This window comes from Thermothelomyces heterothallicus (assembly GCF_042370625.1).
Source record: "Thermothelomyces heterothallicus CBS 202.75 unplaced genomic scaffold P884_scaffold_13, whole genome shotgun sequence".
In the NCBI taxonomy this organism is placed as follows: domain Eukaryota; kingdom Fungi; phylum Ascomycota; class Sordariomycetes; order Sordariales; family Chaetomiaceae; genus Thermothelomyces; species Thermothelomyces heterothallicus.
This window is the reverse complement of record NW_027192574.1, coordinates 561,715-577,259: the sequence shown is the minus strand read 5'-3', so window position 1 is coordinate 577,259 and position 15,545 is coordinate 561,715. Positions and strand designations below refer to the sequence as shown.

The 15,545-nt window shown below is 58.5% G+C and overlaps 6 protein-coding genes across 6 annotated transcripts; 2 read left to right on the top strand and 4 right to left on the bottom strand.

Moving 5' to 3' along the window:
- The first annotated feature begins 182 nt into the window (after positions 1-182).
- Positions 183-1,983, top strand: P884DRAFT_244712 (uncharacterized protein). Its single transcript, XM_069440387.1, has 4 exons — positions 183-559; positions 635-835; positions 892-1,437; positions 1,535-1,983. The coding sequence occupies exons 1-4, from the start codon at positions 356-358 to the stop codon at positions 1,802-1,804; spliced, it is 1,221 nt and encodes a 406-aa protein (XP_069297076.1). The 5' UTR covers positions 183-355; the 3' UTR covers positions 1,805-1,983.
- On the bottom strand, positions 1,984-4,248 carry P884DRAFT_244710 (AFG1-like ATPase-domain-containing protein). The gene is made up of 3 exons (XM_069440386.1): positions 3,712-4,248; positions 3,568-3,651; positions 1,984-3,505 (listed from the first exon to the last, which is right to left on the bottom strand). The coding sequence occupies exons 1-3, from the start codon at positions 3,974-3,976 to the stop codon at positions 2,148-2,150; spliced, it is 1,707 nt and encodes a 568-aa protein (XP_069297075.1). The 5' UTR covers positions 3,977-4,248; the 3' UTR covers positions 1,984-2,147.
- A 1,428-nt stretch (positions 4,249-5,676) lies between these two features.
- Positions 5,677-6,849, bottom strand: P884DRAFT_278130 (uncharacterized protein; the record flags this gene model as incomplete). The annotated part of the gene is made up of 1 exon (XM_069443154.1): positions 5,677-6,849. One exon carries the CDS (start codon positions 6,847-6,849, stop codon positions 5,677-5,679), a length of 1,173 nt encoding a protein of 390 aa, XP_069297074.1.
- Positions 6,850-7,938: 1,089 nt separating this feature from the next.
- P884DRAFT_285499 (chaperonin Cpn60/TCP-1 family) lies at positions 7,939-9,892 on the bottom strand (the record flags this gene model as incomplete). Its single annotated transcript, XM_069443772.1, has 3 exons — positions 9,691-9,892; positions 9,523-9,608; positions 7,939-9,467 (listed from the first exon to the last, which is right to left on the bottom strand). Exons 1-3 carry the CDS (start codon positions 9,776-9,778, stop codon positions 7,941-7,943), a joined length of 1,701 nt encoding a protein of 566 aa, XP_069297073.1. The 5' UTR covers positions 9,779-9,892.
- Positions 9,893-10,227: 335 nt separating this feature from the next.
- Positions 10,228-12,019, top strand: P884DRAFT_202151 (uncharacterized protein; the record flags this gene model as incomplete). Its single annotated transcript, XM_069438401.1, has 3 exons — positions 10,228-10,649; positions 10,719-10,783; positions 10,836-12,019. 3 exons carry the CDS (start codon positions 10,228-10,230, stop codon positions 12,017-12,019), a joined length of 1,671 nt encoding a protein of 556 aa, XP_069297072.1.
- A 221-nt stretch (positions 12,020-12,240) lies between these two features.
- P884DRAFT_285497 (exonuclease V) lies at positions 12,241-14,829 on the bottom strand. The gene is made up of 2 exons (XM_069443771.1): positions 14,249-14,829; positions 12,241-14,190 (listed from the first exon to the last, which is right to left on the bottom strand). Exons 1-2 carry the CDS (start codon positions 14,748-14,750, stop codon positions 12,434-12,436), a joined length of 2,259 nt encoding a protein of 752 aa, XP_069297071.1. The 5' UTR covers positions 14,751-14,829; the 3' UTR covers positions 12,241-12,433.
- Between the last annotated feature and the right edge of the window lie 716 nt (positions 14,830-15,545).

Here is a 15,545-nt window from a genome sequence, read left to right as displayed (position 1 = left end):
CAGCCACGCTCCTGAGTTTGCATCCGGTCGGTGCTCACTGCCTGCGGAATTCTCCCATTTCGGGGCGGTCAGTAATCCGTGATCCGTACTTCCTACGGATTCGATACCCGTGTGCGCCGTTGTGGGTCCTTTGAATCTGCGGCACCGGACCCCAACTTGATCACCAGGCAGTGCTCCACTTGGCCTTGCAGCTTGGACAGGGGTTGTTAGTAGCACCAAACAACACACCCCGACCCTGATCTGAGCAACGCCTTCCCGCCTCCGTCCGATCTCACCTCAACAAACGCCTCCCTCCTCCATCTATACCCGTGATAGGTCGCTCCATCAGCAGGGAAGTAACATACCGCCGCCCACCATGAAGATATCCGGCGCCTTTCTTCTTGCGCTGCTGCTGCCGGCAGTAAGCGGCCGCTTCGTTGAGCCTGGCGAGCCGGATCGCGTATTGCTTTATCCCGACGGCGTTCCTCAGCCCTCCGAAAGCAGCGAGAAGTACCACATAGAGCTGGCCCCGGGAGAGACAAGATGGGTGACCGAAGAGGAGAAGTGGGAATTGCGTCGGGTACGTCTCCTTCCCAGTCTGCCCGCTCCCGATTCCCAATTCTCGGTGCCGATCATGCTGACCAATCCCACGCAGCAAGGCAGGCGGTTCTTCGATATCACCGACCATCCCGGGCTCGGAACCCTCCGCGCAAGAAACACATTTAAGAAGAGGAGCGTCTTCCCCAAGGCTCCCAAACTACAAGACGAGGTAAACCCTCTCTTGGCGAACCTGTCCAAGACCGAGATGAAGGACCACTTGACCACCTTCACTTCGTTCCATACCCGCTACTACAAGGTAAAGACACCCCGTGTGCTCAACCGCTTTGTCCCGCGCTAACCGATGCATGACAGTCCGACTACGGCCGGCAATCAAGCGAGTGGCTCCTCGGCCAGGTGCGCCAGACCATCAAAGAGGCCGGCGCGGAGGACTACGTTCGCGCCGAGCATTTCAAGCACCCATGGGGCCAGCACAGCATCATCGCCACCATTCCCGGCAAGACCAACTCCACCGTCGTCATCGGCGCGCACCAGGACTCGATCAATCTCTGGCTGCCGAGCATTCTGGCCGCGCCCGGTGCGGACGACGACGGCAGCGGCACCGTCACCATCCTCGAAGCCTTCCGCGTCCTCCTGCAGTCCGAGGACGTTGTCAAGGGCAACCACCAGAACACCCTCGAGTTCCACTGGTACAGCGCTGAGGAGGGCGGCCTGCTCGGTAGCCAGGCCATCTTCTCCGCGTACGAGAAGGAGGGCCGCGACGTCAGGGCCATGCTGCAGCAGGACATGACCGGCTTCGTCGCCCGCACCCTGGACGCCGGAAAGCCCGAAAGCGTGGGCGTCATTGTCGACTACGTGGACCCGGGCCTGACGCAGTTCATCAAGGTCATTATTGATGAGGTACGCTCGCTCGCTCACTTTTTGCGCTAATCATATTTTTATTTTGCCTTTTCCTCCTCCCTCATGGACCTCTTTTTGACATTCCCTCTCCCCGCAGTACTGTGACATCCCTTACGTCGAGACCGAGTGCGGATACGCATGCTCCGACCACGCCTCGGCGTCCAAGGCCGGGTATCCCTCGGCCTTTGTCATCGAGTCGGCGTTCGAGTACTCGGACAACCACATCCACTCTACTGAAGACCTGATCAAGTACCTGTCGTTCGACCATATGTTGCAGCACGCACGCATGACGCTGGCGTTCGGCTACGAACTGGCATTCACCGACTTTGACTCCCTAGAAGGGCCGGACCACTCGGATGCGCTGTAAGGAGTCTTGTCTTGGTCTCAATGATGGGTTATGAGTACTAGAGGTCACAGATTACACTATGCGAAATAGCATTCAGCAGGGTTGGTCATTGAGGGGTACCATTTTTGAGCCGCGGGAGTCGGCAAAGTACGGATGTCGCCCAACTGTCTCACGGATCCATATCCTAATACCTTCTATTTCAAGACGCTGCAAACATGGCTATGCCGTGACCCCTATCCTGTATATGCGATACTCCTTTGCTGGCGCCGTCTTCTAATGCCCATACCCAACCCAGGTTCAAACAGGGGTAACAAGATGTATCTATCACGCTCCCCCTCTCTCTCTTCTCTCACCAACCCGTTCCTCACATGCTGTCCTCCATCTGCCGGCTCCTAGTCTTGGCCCAGCTGTCACGCTCCTCTTTGCCGCCCTTGCTTTCCAGGCCCATGCCCCTCTCGACCCACTCCTTGCTCCCCATCTGGCTCAGCCTCGACAGGGCGCGCGCAAACGCGAACGCCTCCTCGTCGCCGCTAAACAGGTTCGACTTGGCCAGCTGCTCCACGTTGGACTCGAGGTCGTCCATCATGTGGCTCATCGCGTCCTCCACCGCGGCCTCGTCCAGCCCTTCGTCCGCCTTACCGTCGCCGTCGCCGCCCTGCCTCTCCCTCTCCCTCCGCCTGGCCAGGAGCGACTCGCGCATCTCGGCCCGCGAGACGAACAGCTCCTGCAGCGGCACGGCCGTGGTCAGCACCAGCTTGGCGTGGGACTCGTACACGGCGTCGACAAAGGTGATGAAGCGCCGGGCCAGGTCGCGCTGCCGGAAGGTCATGCCGGGCACGTCGGTCACGATGAAGGCGTCGTACGACCGCATCAGCTCGAGGTAGTCGGCCGCGCTCGTCGGGCGGCCGATCAGCTCGTCGAAGGTGAACCAGGCGCAGCGGCCGCTCACGCGGGGCACCACAATGTCGCGGCCCCAGACCCGCTGCGTCTCCGGGTGCGGGTCGGGCGAGTGCGGGTCGCCGAGGAAGCGGAACCACTTCTCGGCGTGCGAGGCGGCGTGCGCGTCGAGCGGCGTGTGGTAGACGCCCGACGGCGGGCGCGGGATCTTGCGGTAGTCCGTGTTGGAGTTGAGGTTGATGACGTGCAGGCGGTTCTTGAGGAGCTGGATGGCCGGGATGAAGGACTCGCGCTGGATGCCGTTCTTGTAGAGCTCGTCCGGGTGGCGGTTCGACGTGGTGACGAGCACGACGCCGTGCGACATGAGCGACTCGAGCAGCCGCCGCAGGATCATGGCGTCGGCCACGTCGGTGCACTGGAACTCGTCGAAGCAGAGCACGTTGCCCTGCTCGGCGATCTCGGCCGCCACGAAGGGCACGCAGTCTACGTCGGTGCCGTACTGGAGCTTCATCTTGTGGAGCCGCTGGTGCACGCCCTGCATGAAGTTGTGGAAGTGGATGCGCGTCTTGGAGCGGACGTTTTGCGGGAGCGTGTCGTAGAAGAGATCCATCAACATCGTCTTGCCGCAGCCCACGTCGCCGTATAAGTAGAGTCCCCGCGGGAGGTTGTCGGGGATCGCGCCGATCGGCGTCTTGTTCTTGCTGCTGCCGAACCATGAGAAGAGGGACTTGTTCGGCTTTACGGATTCCACTGTCGGGTGAACCACGGCCGGCGCCCGATAGTGCCGCAGCTCCTCGTGCAAATGCTGTAGGCTCTGAATTATCCCTGGCGTCATCGAGTCAGCGGTGCGGTGCCCTCCTTCCCGACCCATTGCATGTTTTACTCACCCCTCTGGTGTTCGTCATTTCGGAGCACGCCGCTCGCAACTCGCCGGTCGTACTCTTGGATTGGGCCAATGTCCTCTACGTTGTCTGTCTCGAGGTCAATTACACTTCCCACCGGCTTCCTGCGAACTCCATGGTCCCACGAACTGTTCTCGATTGCTGCTGCTGACACAGCCGAAGAGGCACTTCTCCTCTGTCCCGCAGTGGAGACGGCAGGAAGCACGATATGAGATGAAGTACGCAAGCAGCTGCCAGACGCGGACGATGCGCCTGCCCTTCGCCCAAAGCCAACAGGCCTTGGACAGGTTGTGCTTAACGCGTGCTGGGGGATACAGCTCGGGGTATCTCGGAGAGCTCGAGGGGATGTCCCGACCAAGCGGGCGCGCGGAAGGCGGCGCATGTGCGCGGGCATTTCAACTTTTGATATCGGAGGCGTCGGCAGAATAAGGCGTCTTCTGGCGCTATTGCGAAGGATACATCATAGGGCGCGGGACAAGACCTGCGCAAATGTTGCGGCCAACAGAGAGCCGAATCGAGAAGCAACCCCAGTAAAAGAGGGAAACGACAAAAAATACGAGTTATAAGTGCTTGCAGAAAAGAACTTCTGATCTAGCTCTCAACACACGCCTCGGTTCCCGGCCGTGCTCTCGACACAGATATGGAGAGCAATGTCCGGATTATTGCTTGCGGGTTGGCTGGAGTTCGGCGTTGCGGCGTTCGGAAAGGCGAACAGGGAGGCGGGTGGACGGGTTTTCCCGGTTCCACATGCCGCGGCTTTTTGCCATGCAGGTTGCGGAGTGCCATGGACCAAGCAATTGCGGGGCACCTGACGGGATGATGCCAGCCCTTGACAGTCTTGGCGCGGCATTCATTTCAGGGTCCGGTTTGATCATAACACCTTCCGCTAGAATGACATCTTCATCCGATTCTCATCCCACGATTGGAGGGACAAGCCCGTCAGGCATCGTGCCTTGGCTTTGCGGCGGAAACGGTAGCACAGAGTAATACGTAGCGTATCCCTAAGGCGAAAAAGGTGCTGGGCAATAACTAAGCTGCTTCGCTACGTGCCCACTAGTTACTACCACGTCAGTTGCGTGAGGCAGGAGCGGATTCGCTCAAGGGCAAAGCGGCCAAGTATAATACTATGGCAGCACTTCAATGATAACACCTCGGCGCTATTTCGACAGAGGTGGTCTTCCTCATTAGCCAACTTCATTTTTCTTTCCACGTTTCAACATCGTTTAGCAATAGTCGATGATGAACGAAAGACTAGCTTCTGCATAATTACGCGTGTTAATCGTCTCCTAGGCAGTCTCAACCTCCTGACGAATTTCATGGCTCATGCGTGCAGTGGATACCAATACCGGAAGTCGATACCACGCTTGTTATATCGCTAAGAAAATCTTGCATCCTCGCAAATTGGCGGGTAATTAATAGCTGTTTATTCTCCTATATATCATCCCGAGCATCATTCTCGCCATGTGAAGATTCTTCACACCGATGGGCATACGGCGAGGGGCTGATTGGTGTGTAAAGATGTAGTTACTGGTTAGGCATGTGGAAAAATGCACTCAGGTCCTATATTGTTGGAAGCTGGATCACGAAACCTAAAGGAGAGGCGTGCCATAATTATTCGCACCGGTGAAGGCTGCAAGGCCAAGGGCACGATAATTAGTTAGCAACGGATTGGATCTCACGTGGTTCTTCTCACCTAGAATTTTACGTTTCCCATAGGGAGATATGTCAGGGATAACAGGTCGATATCCTAAAAGGACCTAGTTTGGCGAGGTATCTTCGGTGAGATCCATTCACACATTGATTTCCCGAGGGTTGATTGCTATCTCGAATGTCCAGGCGATGCAGGGACAAGCTCACATAGAAATCTTGAGCGGCTAAACAATGTCTATAAAACATCGTTTATCCTATTAATTAGGTGTGTCACAAATACTGCCTTTTTTTATTTTCAATGCCTCTCGCCTCATCATAGCACGACAACCGCTGTGGGTGCCTTTGCTGCTTTTGTGAATAATTAGACCAAAAATGATGACAATATTCAGATATAAAAAAAAAAAACTCCCAGCTTCAACGCTATCCGCATTTCTTCAGTGTTCCTCAGCACCAAGCATACTTCTCGTTGGCGACCCAGTCCACCTCGGAAACGGGCTCATCGCCATACCACCTTAGGCTGGCAATGCTGTCCTTCTCGCGGACCACAAACTCGGACTCGATGCCACACTTCTCAACGAGGCCTTTGAGCTTGGGAGTTGGGTTCCAGATCTGGACATCCTGCGTCTCCCACTCGGCCGCCTCGTGCTGCGCAATCTGCACAATCGATCGGAAGCCGCCCACCAGCTCTTCGTCTGGCTGGTCCGGGTCCTCTACCACCACCCTCAGCACGTGGAGAACGTTGCCCTCCTTCTTCTTCAACCCGCCATAGTATCCCCTCATCCAGACCGCCCAGATCCTCTTTCCCGGCTTCCCGGTCACTGCGCCCCTGACGGTCGGCGTCTTTCCGAAGATGCTCTTGGTCATGAAGTCCTCGCGCATCAGATGCCAGAGCATGGCATCCAGCTCCGGCAGGATCGCCACGTGCGTCTTGCCGTCCCGGCAGCGCCGCGTCAGGTCCGCCCTCAGCAGCTTCTCGTCTGCCGCGCACAGCTCTGCCAGCTCGTGATACCCGATCGCCGTCGCGGCCTGCTCCGTCTCGCCCGCCGCTCCCGCGACCGGCCGGAACGAGACGTGCGAGCTCTCAAAGGCGGGCCACCCGTGGCGGGCGTAGAACGACTTGCCAATGTCGCTGTAGAGGACCGAGAACAGCGAGCGCCCCGGCGGAACCGGCGCCTGCCACCCGCGCAGCTTCTCGCCCACCTCCCTCATCATGCGGCTGGCGTACCCCCGGCCACGGTAGGCCGGTTCGGTGAAGACGCTCGCGATTCCGTGCGCGACGCCCTCCGTGGGCGGCTCGCCGTCGCGGGAGCAGACGGCCCGCTTCCGCAGACTCTCGCACGACGACAGGATCGGCCGCCCGTCCGGCGGCAGCGAGGCCACCGTCAGGATCCAGTGCGTGATGCCGCCGTTGCGGGCCAGCGGTACCGTCGTCAGGTACTCCTCACGTGCGATGTAGTCCGCCTCCGTCAACGCATAGCCCCAGTTCTTGTAGGTGTGCTTGATGGTGGCCACGCGCTCAGCGTGGGTTGGGTGAGTGAGGACCAGGAGTGGTGAGTCGGCGTCCGGGAGGGAGTCAAGGGGGAAGGAGGGAGGAGGGGTGAGATCGTTGGAACCCATGTTGAGGAGAAACTTTTTTTTTCACCTTCGTTGCGACTGATGCCGTCCGAGTGGAAAAACTTCCTTGCAATGAATTGAGGGTGGTATATGTTGAGGTTGAACTCTGTTACTGTGTTGCTGATAGTGGTGTAAGTCGGGCAGGAGATGACGATCTGGGGTTGGAGCTCAATGGAGTAAGGAAGAGTAATTGGTTCGAAGTGGAACAGAGCAGCACAGGTCGCCTCAGACTCATTATAACACCTGTTGCCCGAGTGGAAACCTTTTTAGGTTATGGGCTAGAATACGTACATTACATGCATGCATGTACGAAGTGTGGATTCTAACTGATTCCAACCTGCCCGAGCTGGACCTGCAAGGGCATGTCCGCATTTGGCACCTGCACCGCTCATGCTAGTAGTCACTTGCCTTAGTCTCGCTACCTAGGTAGTTACCTACCTGAAACGTTAAGCAAGCACGGTAAGCAATTGCATGGTGAGAGCTCACAAGTGGGCGGCCATTTGAAACGATGCTTGCTCACCAGGAATAGGCGACGATGCGGAGCAATTGAAACCATCAATTCCCTTAATCCCATTGGCTGGGATTCTTGGACAGTCAGGTCAGATGCCCACTGCAACAACGGGGACTGGCAAGGATAAGGACACTCGGCGCCGCTCCAGTGCTCGCTATTTTACGTCACTAGAGCTAAGTTGAGACCGGGTCCCGGCGGAACGGCCGGCGGCGTAATCGCTCAGGTTGCTGCATTGGTCGGCGCCGGGACCGCGCATTCAGCAGTGCAACAGCGGAGAACGGCGGCAGAGCGAGCTAAGCCGACGATATGCGGGTCCGAACGAGTGATGCTCGGGCCGGCAAACGGTCACAGGACACGCGAGGGATGCGGGAACAAAAGATTGTGGGATTCTTACCGTAACCTTGTGTCCAAAAGCGGAACTTAGAGTTGATCTGGGTAATGCACGTTTTTCAGCACTGCCGGGTCCGCGCTGCTGGGAATGCTGTTGGGCACTGGCTGTTCTCATATTCGCACGTCGGAATGGCCCTTGGGAATAATTCAAACTCTTCGGTGTATTCATTACTATAACGACATTTTTTTTCCTCTAGTGGTCGTGGCCGTCATCCTCAGGCTGCGGCTCAGGGTCCAGCTTGATCAGGGTATCGATGCGCATGATGCTGATACACGCCTCCACCGCGCTCTTCAGCTGCCTGATCTTGCTGATGCTGGGCTCCACCACACCCGCCTTGATCTCGTCCACCACCTTGCCCTTCACCAAGTCGAGACCGTAGTTCTTGTACGCCTTCTTGCGCGCTACCGTCTTCTCGTCCTCGTTTGCTTCGCCCTCCTGGATGCGCTGCGAAAGGGCGTGCCTTGATCGCAACTGCGCGACCAGCTCGGAGGCGTCCTTGGCGGCGTTGACCGCCAGCGTCTTGGGAATGACCAGTAGTGACTGGGCAAACTCGCCAATGGCAAGCTGCTCGCGCGAGCCGACCGTGCCCGCGAACTCCTCCAAGTAGATGTGGAGGGCGGTCTCGACCGCACCGCCACCCGGCACGATGCTGCCGCTCTCAAGTGTTCTCTTTACGGCGCACAGGCTGTCGTGCACCGACCGCTCCATTTCGTCAAGCTGGAAGTCGTTGGGGCCGCGAAGGATGATAGAGGCTGACGAATGCGCCTTGGTGCCCTTGACCAGGATGCACTCGTCGTCCGAGATGCGCTCCTGCACCACCTCTTCGGCATGGCCGAGATACGACGGCTCGAACTTCTCGTCGCCGTTGAGATCGGAAAGAGTGCTTAGTAGGGTGGCTCCAGTGGCCTTGGCGATACGCCGTAGATCCTCCTTCTTGCAGCGGCGCACTGCCATGGCACCCCTCTCGACGAACAGCTTCAAGCAGAGATCGTCGATGCCCTTGGTCGTGAGGATAACATTCGCCCCAGCCTTGAGGATCATCTCTATCCGCTCAATGACCATGCCCGCCTCCCGTGCCCGGATCTGCTCCAGTTGGTCCGGGTCGTCAACCGTGATCTGAACACCCAGCTTCATCCGCTCCTTTTGAAGGTTCATATCCAAACAGGCAATCTTGGCATCCTGTATCCGTGTCGGCATCGCCTGCGAGGCAACGGTGCAGTTGAGCGCGTAGCCCTTGACGAGGATCGACTCAGCGGCCCCCTTGCCGTGGGCCTTGAGGATATTGACCGCCTTCACGGGGTACTTGACTTCGTTCTTGTTGTTTGTTGTCCGAACGGCTTGCATGGCATCGACGACCATGTTCGCAAAGAAGTCCGAGTCGGCGCCAATGATCTTGCTCGACATGGACGTCTTGGCGATGTTCAACAGCGACTCCCGGCCCAGGTTCTCCACCTTGATGCTGACGTGCTCGTTCATGTACTTGACCGCCTCGCGGAGAGCCAGGCGGTAGCCAGTGATGATCGTCGTCGGGTGTATCCGGTTCTTCATGAGCTCGTTTCCTCTCCTGAGCAGCTCGGCGGCGATCAGGACCACCGATGTCGTGCCATCGCCAACCTCCTTGTCTTGTTGCTGCGCAAGGTCGACGAGGATCTTCCCAGCGGGGTGCTCGACGTCAAGTAGGCTGAGAATGGTCGCGCCGTCGTTGGTGACCGTGACATCCTGCTCCATGTTAGGGCATTGCTTGGCGGGGTAACACGGGACGGCGGGGACATACGCCGATATCGTCGACCATCATCTTGTCCAAGCCACTAGGGCCAAACGAGCTCTTGACGACATTCGCAATCATCTGTGTGGCCATGACTGCACGTGAGGTCAGCCAGGTTTATCCAGTCCGGATGCTAGTGCATCTCGAGCGGACGGGGGGGGGGAAGCAGTAACCGACCATTTTGGTCTCGAATGTCAGCGCCCGAGACCTTTTGCCCGCCGAGAAACAGCGTGCCGTTGCCCGACTGCGCAAACATAGAGGCCATCTTGAGAGTATTTCGGCGTTGAAAGCTAACCCGTGGCCGATGCGCGAAACGAGGAAAGGGTAAATGCCGATATGAAAGTCGGGTCTGTTGACAGGCTCCAGCAATTTCGAAGCTTGACGACTACTGGATGTCGGGCAGTTCCAGGAACTTTTTCCCGGAGGGCGAGATAATCCCACGCCGGCTCTCAGCCTAGAGTCCGCGGCTCCCATTGGCTGATGCCCCGCAGGCCCCCCTGGCAAATCGATCCCAGCCCAGCCCAATGTGCCCCTCGTCTTGAGAACTGATAGCGGTCGCAAGTGCGGGGCATCAAAAAAGCAGCCGGCGTGTCCTCCATCTCCGAAATTTTGACTCACTTGTATCGGGAGCTAGGAACTGCCGTCCACGACAGAACCCTGTCGGTCGACTTGGCCCCATCCCTCGAATCTACACCTTCCCAGACAACCACGACCATGGAGGACGCAAAGGAACAGTCCAAGAACGCGCAGAAGAAGGCCGAGAAGCAGGCCAAGGCGGCTGCCGCGAAGGCAGAGAAGGCCGCGAAGCAGGCGTCGCTTCCTGTTGTCGGCGGAAAGAAGTCGGACGAGATCATTGGCATCACGGTCTCCAAGGCCGAGAACTTCCCGCAATGGTACCAGGAGGTCGTGCTCAAGGCCGAAATGATCGAGTACTACACCGAGATCTCGGGTTTCTTCATCATGCGCCCGGCCACCATGTACATCTGGAACACGATCCGGAAGTGGTTCCAGGAGCGGATCGAGGCGATGGGTGTCGACGAGACCAGCTTCCCGATGTTCCTGTCGCAAAAGTCGCTCGAGAAAGAGAAGGACCACGTCGAGGGCTTCGCTCCGGAGCTCGCATGGGTGACAAAGGCGTGAGTCAGGCGGCGCGCTGTGTGGTTGCATAACTGCAGCATCAGAGCATACATACTGACGGTGTATAGTGGTGATAAGGACCTTGACGTCCCTGTCGCGGTTCGCCCGACTTCTGAAGCCGTCATGTACCCTTGTGAGTGACCCTGGATTCTGAGGCGCGACCGCGGCCCTTCTGACGGAACCAGACTATTCCAAGTGGATTCGCAGCCATCGTGACCTTCCGTTCCGCCTCAACCAGTGGAACTCGGTCGTCCGTTGGGAAGCCAAGCAGACCACTCCATTCCTCCGAGCCAGGGAGTTCCTCTGGCAAGAAGGCCACACCGCCCACCTCACCGAGAAGCAAGCCGGAGAGGAGGTTCTTCAGATCCTCGAGCTGTATGCCGGAATTTACGAACAGCTGCTCGCCGTTCCGGTCGTGCGCGGGAGGAAGACGGAAGCCGAGAAGTTTGCCGGCGGTTATTACACGACGACGGTGGAGGGCTATATCCCGTCCAACGGGCGGGGCATCCAGGGCGCGACGTCCCACTGTCTCGGACAGAACTTCTCCAAGATGTTCGACATCACGGTCGAGGATCCTAACGAGAAGGGCAAGCATATCCACGTCTGGCAGAACTCGTGGGGTCTTTCGACCCGCGTCATCGGTGTGATGGTCATGATCCACGGCGACGACAAGGGCCTCGTCCTCCCCCCTCGCATTGCCAAGATCCAGTCCATCCTCATCCCTGTGGGCCTCACGGCTAAGATGTCTGCCGAGGACAAAGAGAAGCACCTCAAGCACCTCGATGAGATCTATCAGACCCTTAAGAAGGCGGGCGTCCGCGCCGAGGTCGACCTCCGCGATGGCTACACCCCTGCCTGGAAGTTCAACGACTGGGAACTCAAGGGTGTGCCGCTGCGTATCGAATTCGGCCCCAAGGACGCGGCCAAGGAGGTTGTCAGCTACGCGCGCCGCGATACGGGCGAGAAGGGCACCATCCCGATCGCCGAGCTCACGACCAAGGTTCCCGAGATGCTCGAGACGATCCAGCAGGATATGTACAACAGGGCGGAGGCGGCGTACCGCGAGCACCGGCTGAAGATCACCAAGTGGGAGGACGTCGTTCCCGCGCTCGACGCCAAGAACGTCGTTATCATCCCTCACTGCCTGGTTCCCGAGTGTGAGGAAAAGATCAAGGAGCTGACGGCCGGTCGGTCGGATGACGCGGCCGAGAACGTCCCCGAAGGCCAGAAGGCCCCCTCGATGGGAATGAAGTCGCTGTGCATTCCGTTTGAGCAGCCCGAGGGCCTGGTCAAGGGCGAGACCAAGTGCTTGAACCCGGAGTGCGGCAGGCTGGCTGAGCAGTGGTGCATGTTCGGGCGGAGCTACTAGGCATCTAGGAATTGTTAAAAAGTAAAAACGAAGAACAAACTACTACCGAAAGCACCCCAACTCTCTTGTCATCTGCAGCGGAGCCGAGTGCGGTTCCTCATTCGGGATGGGATCATTCCATGACTTGGCGGTTACCCCCGGGCGCGAGGGACGGCGGAATACCTTTGATCAATAGCTTCATGCTTGTTGTGTATAGACCTCTCTGAGAGGTGATTGCTGCTACTCGTGATTCGATCCCATCATGTTTTCAGAGAGGTCTTTTTTAACAACTCTCGACCGGTCTGCCCGTAACCTCCGAAATCAAAGTCGGTTTCCCACCACCGACTTCTGCCAGCCACGCTGCGCGAACGGATACTGGATAGCATCGCGGAACATGAGCTGTCGCCGCGTTAGCTGCTTACGAAGCTGCCGTCCCTATGCCGCGCTAAGCCTCGCCGGCCTCCCACCCCCTCTCATCCCTTGCGTATCCTCGTCCTCTACCTTTTTCCTTTCTGTCCTCCTCGGTCTCCCTCTCCGTCTCTCCTCTCTCCCCGTCACCGCCGCACCACCGCCATCTTCGACATCTCCCCCGTCCAGCCCCGCGTCGATCCCGCTCGCCATCTCAGCCTTCACCTCTTCCTTTCCTCCTCCCGGCCCCACCTCGCCAACCGCCCGCGCCGCGGCCTCCCGCTCGCTCCTCCGCTTGGCGGCCCGCCGGCGCGCCTCCCGGTCCAGGTCCCGCCGCCACTCGCAGTCGTCCACGAATTCGCACGACCGGCACTTGAAGCTGGCCTCTTCGAGGGGCACGCCGCGCGGGGGGCGTTCGCCCTTCCACCAGCGCATGGTCTCGGCCAGGAACAGGTCGAGCGTCTCGGGCTCGACGAAGAAGGTGTGCGTGCAGATGACGGAGCCCCGCTCGGGTTCCGGGACCTGCTGTTGGCGGCGGTGCCGTTGCTGTTGTTGGTCTTGGTCTTCTTGTTGCTGCTGCTGCTGCTGCTGTTGACGTGACGTCTCGGCGTCGGCCGCGGCGTCGGCGTCGGCATCGGGAGGGAAGGGGTCGGTTTCGTCCTGGTCCAGGCCGTCCGGGTCGGCGGTGGCGGTGGCGGTGGTGGGGATGACGGCTTGGTTCCGAGGGACGGAGTCGCGCCCGCGGTAGCGGTACTCGACTGCTACTATCTTGCCGAGGGTCGACGCGCCGCGGGGGAAGGTAAGCGCTAGCTCGCGCTTGAGGAGGGGCAAGAGGGTGCTGAGGGTGCGGTACTTGAGGGTCGGTTGCGCGGTAGGCTCGGCGGAGGAGTGCTGCGAAGGATTGGAGGAGGCCGAGACAAAATCCGAATTGGAGCCCCTGTCGTCACCGCCGTCGATAGTGCCTGTGTGGTGGCCGAGGGTGGACGCGGACTCCACATCCGATTCCTCTTCGGCGAAGACCTCGTCGTGTATCGCGCCGATCTGCGCCATGAAGGAGTCCGAGAACGGCTCGTCTGGATTGAGGCCGAAGCGCGCAAAGACGCGCATATAGTCCAGCCTGTCGGAGGCCATGTCGGACATGAAGCGGTGGTAGAGGAAGAGCTGGATGAGCGACACGCGGACCTGCGATTGTGGGGGGGGCGTGACGCTGTTCCGAGTCTTGACATCGGTGATAAAGATCTGATGATCGCCTGGAGTGCTCAGTTCATAGGGCTGCGAGTTTGTCATGGTCTGGCTGCTGCCACGGCTGCTGATGACCTCGTCTTGGAGCTCCTCATCGGGGTTTTCGTAGGCCAGACTGTCAATCACGCCGCAGACAAGGTTGCCCTCGACCATCCCCCATACCTCAAACTCTCGAGTATAGCCCTGGTCCCGGAGCACGCGCAGCCCTTGGATCATGTTCCAGATCTTCAGGCCGAAGTTGTCTTCCTTCTTGGTTATCTCTACCTCCACCGGCTGAAAGAGCTCGCGCTCGAGCTTCTCGTGAACCTTGGTTCCTCGTTTCATGGCGGTAGTGCGTGTTTTCTTGCCGCCGGGCAGCCTGGTCAGGGTGTAAAAGTACTGAAGCTCACACCACGAGCTGGCAGCTAAGTCTGAAACGGAGAAGGGCTTCATCGGAAAGGTGCGGAAGCGGAGGAGCGGCGACCGGTTGTCCTCGACCGACTCCTCGTCTTCCGCCTGTTCCAGGGGCGGAGCATCCTGGACCTCCGACAGAGCACGGCTCACTAATCGCTTGGGTCAGTTAGACAGACCTGCGCGGGTTGGTAACCACAGGAATCTCACAATCTGGGTAGCGAACTTCCGGATCGGGTAGCAGCGTGGGCATGGACCGGGGCTTCGTCCCGGAGATGAAAGAAGCGAGGTGGCCATGGCCGTCTGAGACCGAAGGCGCGAGCTTCCAGTGAGAGCTCTCGGGCGTGCTGTCGCGCGAGCGGCGGCGGCGGCCCTGCACATGCACGGAGCCCTGGCCGCGCCCAGCGTCAACGTCATCCTGGAGCTCGGAAATGTCGAAGCTCAGATCGTCATCGGTGATGGCGGCAATGGTTTCCTCAATTGCAAATGAGGTGTTGGGGTCAAGCTCGGGGGCCGATTGACCGGACGCGATCGCGTTTCTTGCAGGGGTTGTTGAAGCGTGGTTTACCTGAGGCGCCGGGCCTGCTGGAGCGGGCCGCAACTGTGGCGAGAGCCCAGAGAGACGGTCGGCAATAGCAAACAGTCGCTCCTCGTCTGACGCAGTCAAATCATAGCCATACTCGCTGCCGCTGTCCGATACAAAGCCCGCCATGCTAGCAAAATATGGGCCATTATCGCGTTTGACGCGCTATAGGCGATGCAAAGTTAAGGGCTCTTTTGTCTGGCAAAGGAAGGCGAGGCTCTGCTCAAGTTTGCCCCTCATTCGTTTTACGGAGTAACGTTCTCAGAAATGGAAGCCTGCCATCTCCTGCAGCAGGCACGCGCGCTCACGTGGGGGCAAGAAAAAGAACAAAGGAGAAAGGAAGGCATTGGTCGAGCGGAAACTATTTACTCTGTACAGATTCATACCGAGTCACTAATCTCCTCTGTTGCGAAGGGGGTCATGTTGTATCGCACCTACTATGTACTATGTACGTACATACACTACGATCGCATGGAGTCCGGAGCTCTGCGTGAATAGCAATAATTGGTCTTGCTGTGGGGCCTCATCACTGTGGCGTGTGAGTGGGCGAATGCGCCAAAGAACGGCACTCAGCCAGGTGTCGTCTCAGGCCCGACCTTTAAACCACCCTGACTGCAAGTTGAGTGGTATTTGATGGTGGCACTCCCCGACTGGAATGCCGAGCAGGCTCGAAGGGTCCGCTGCGGTGTGTGTACTGTACACGTAAGTACATACAGACTGTAATCCGTACAGTAGGCTGCTGCGTACACTGGAGGTTGTTCCAATCACAGACCAAGAAGTATCCCAACCTCGACGCTCTTGTGGCTCCGCACTGCACTTATGCTCGACGAACCATCGGCAAAGGCAAATCCCGAAGGCAACTCACTTTCGTATCGAGTGGTCTTGCTGCAGGCTGCGACAAACCGGTAATTCAGATGACGCAAC

Coding starts and splice junctions, on each gene's coding strand:
- P884DRAFT_244712 (XM_069440387.1), top strand. CDS start 356: ATGAAGATATCCGGCGCCTTTCTTCTTGCGCTGCTGCTGCCGGCAGTA. Junction 560..634: donor AGAAGTGGGAATTGCGTCGG/GTACGTCTCCTT, acceptor AATCCCACGCAG/CAAGGCAGGCGGTTCTTCGA. Junction 1,438..1,534: donor TCAAGGTCATTATTGATGAG/GTACGCTCGCTC, acceptor CTCTCCCCGCAG/TACTGTGACATCCCTTACGT.
- P884DRAFT_244710 (XM_069440386.1), bottom strand. CDS start 3,976: ATGCCCGCGCACATGCGCCGCCTTCCGCGCGCCCGCTTGGTCGGGACA. Junction 3,652..3,711: donor AGCAGCAGCAATCGAGAACA/GTTCGTGGGACC, acceptor ACCTCGAGACAG/ACAACGTAGAGGACATTGGC. Junction 3,506..3,567: donor AAATGACGAACACCAGAGGG/GTGAGTAAAACA, acceptor CGATGACGCCAG/GGATAATTCAGAGCCTACAG.
- P884DRAFT_285497 (XM_069443771.1), bottom strand. CDS start 14,750: ATGGCGGGCTTTGTATCGGACAGCGGCAGCGAGTATGGCTATGATTTG. Junction 14,191..14,248: donor GGAAGTTCGCTACCCAGATT/GTGAGATTCCTG, acceptor CCAAGCGATTAG/TGAGCCGTGCTCTGTCGGAG.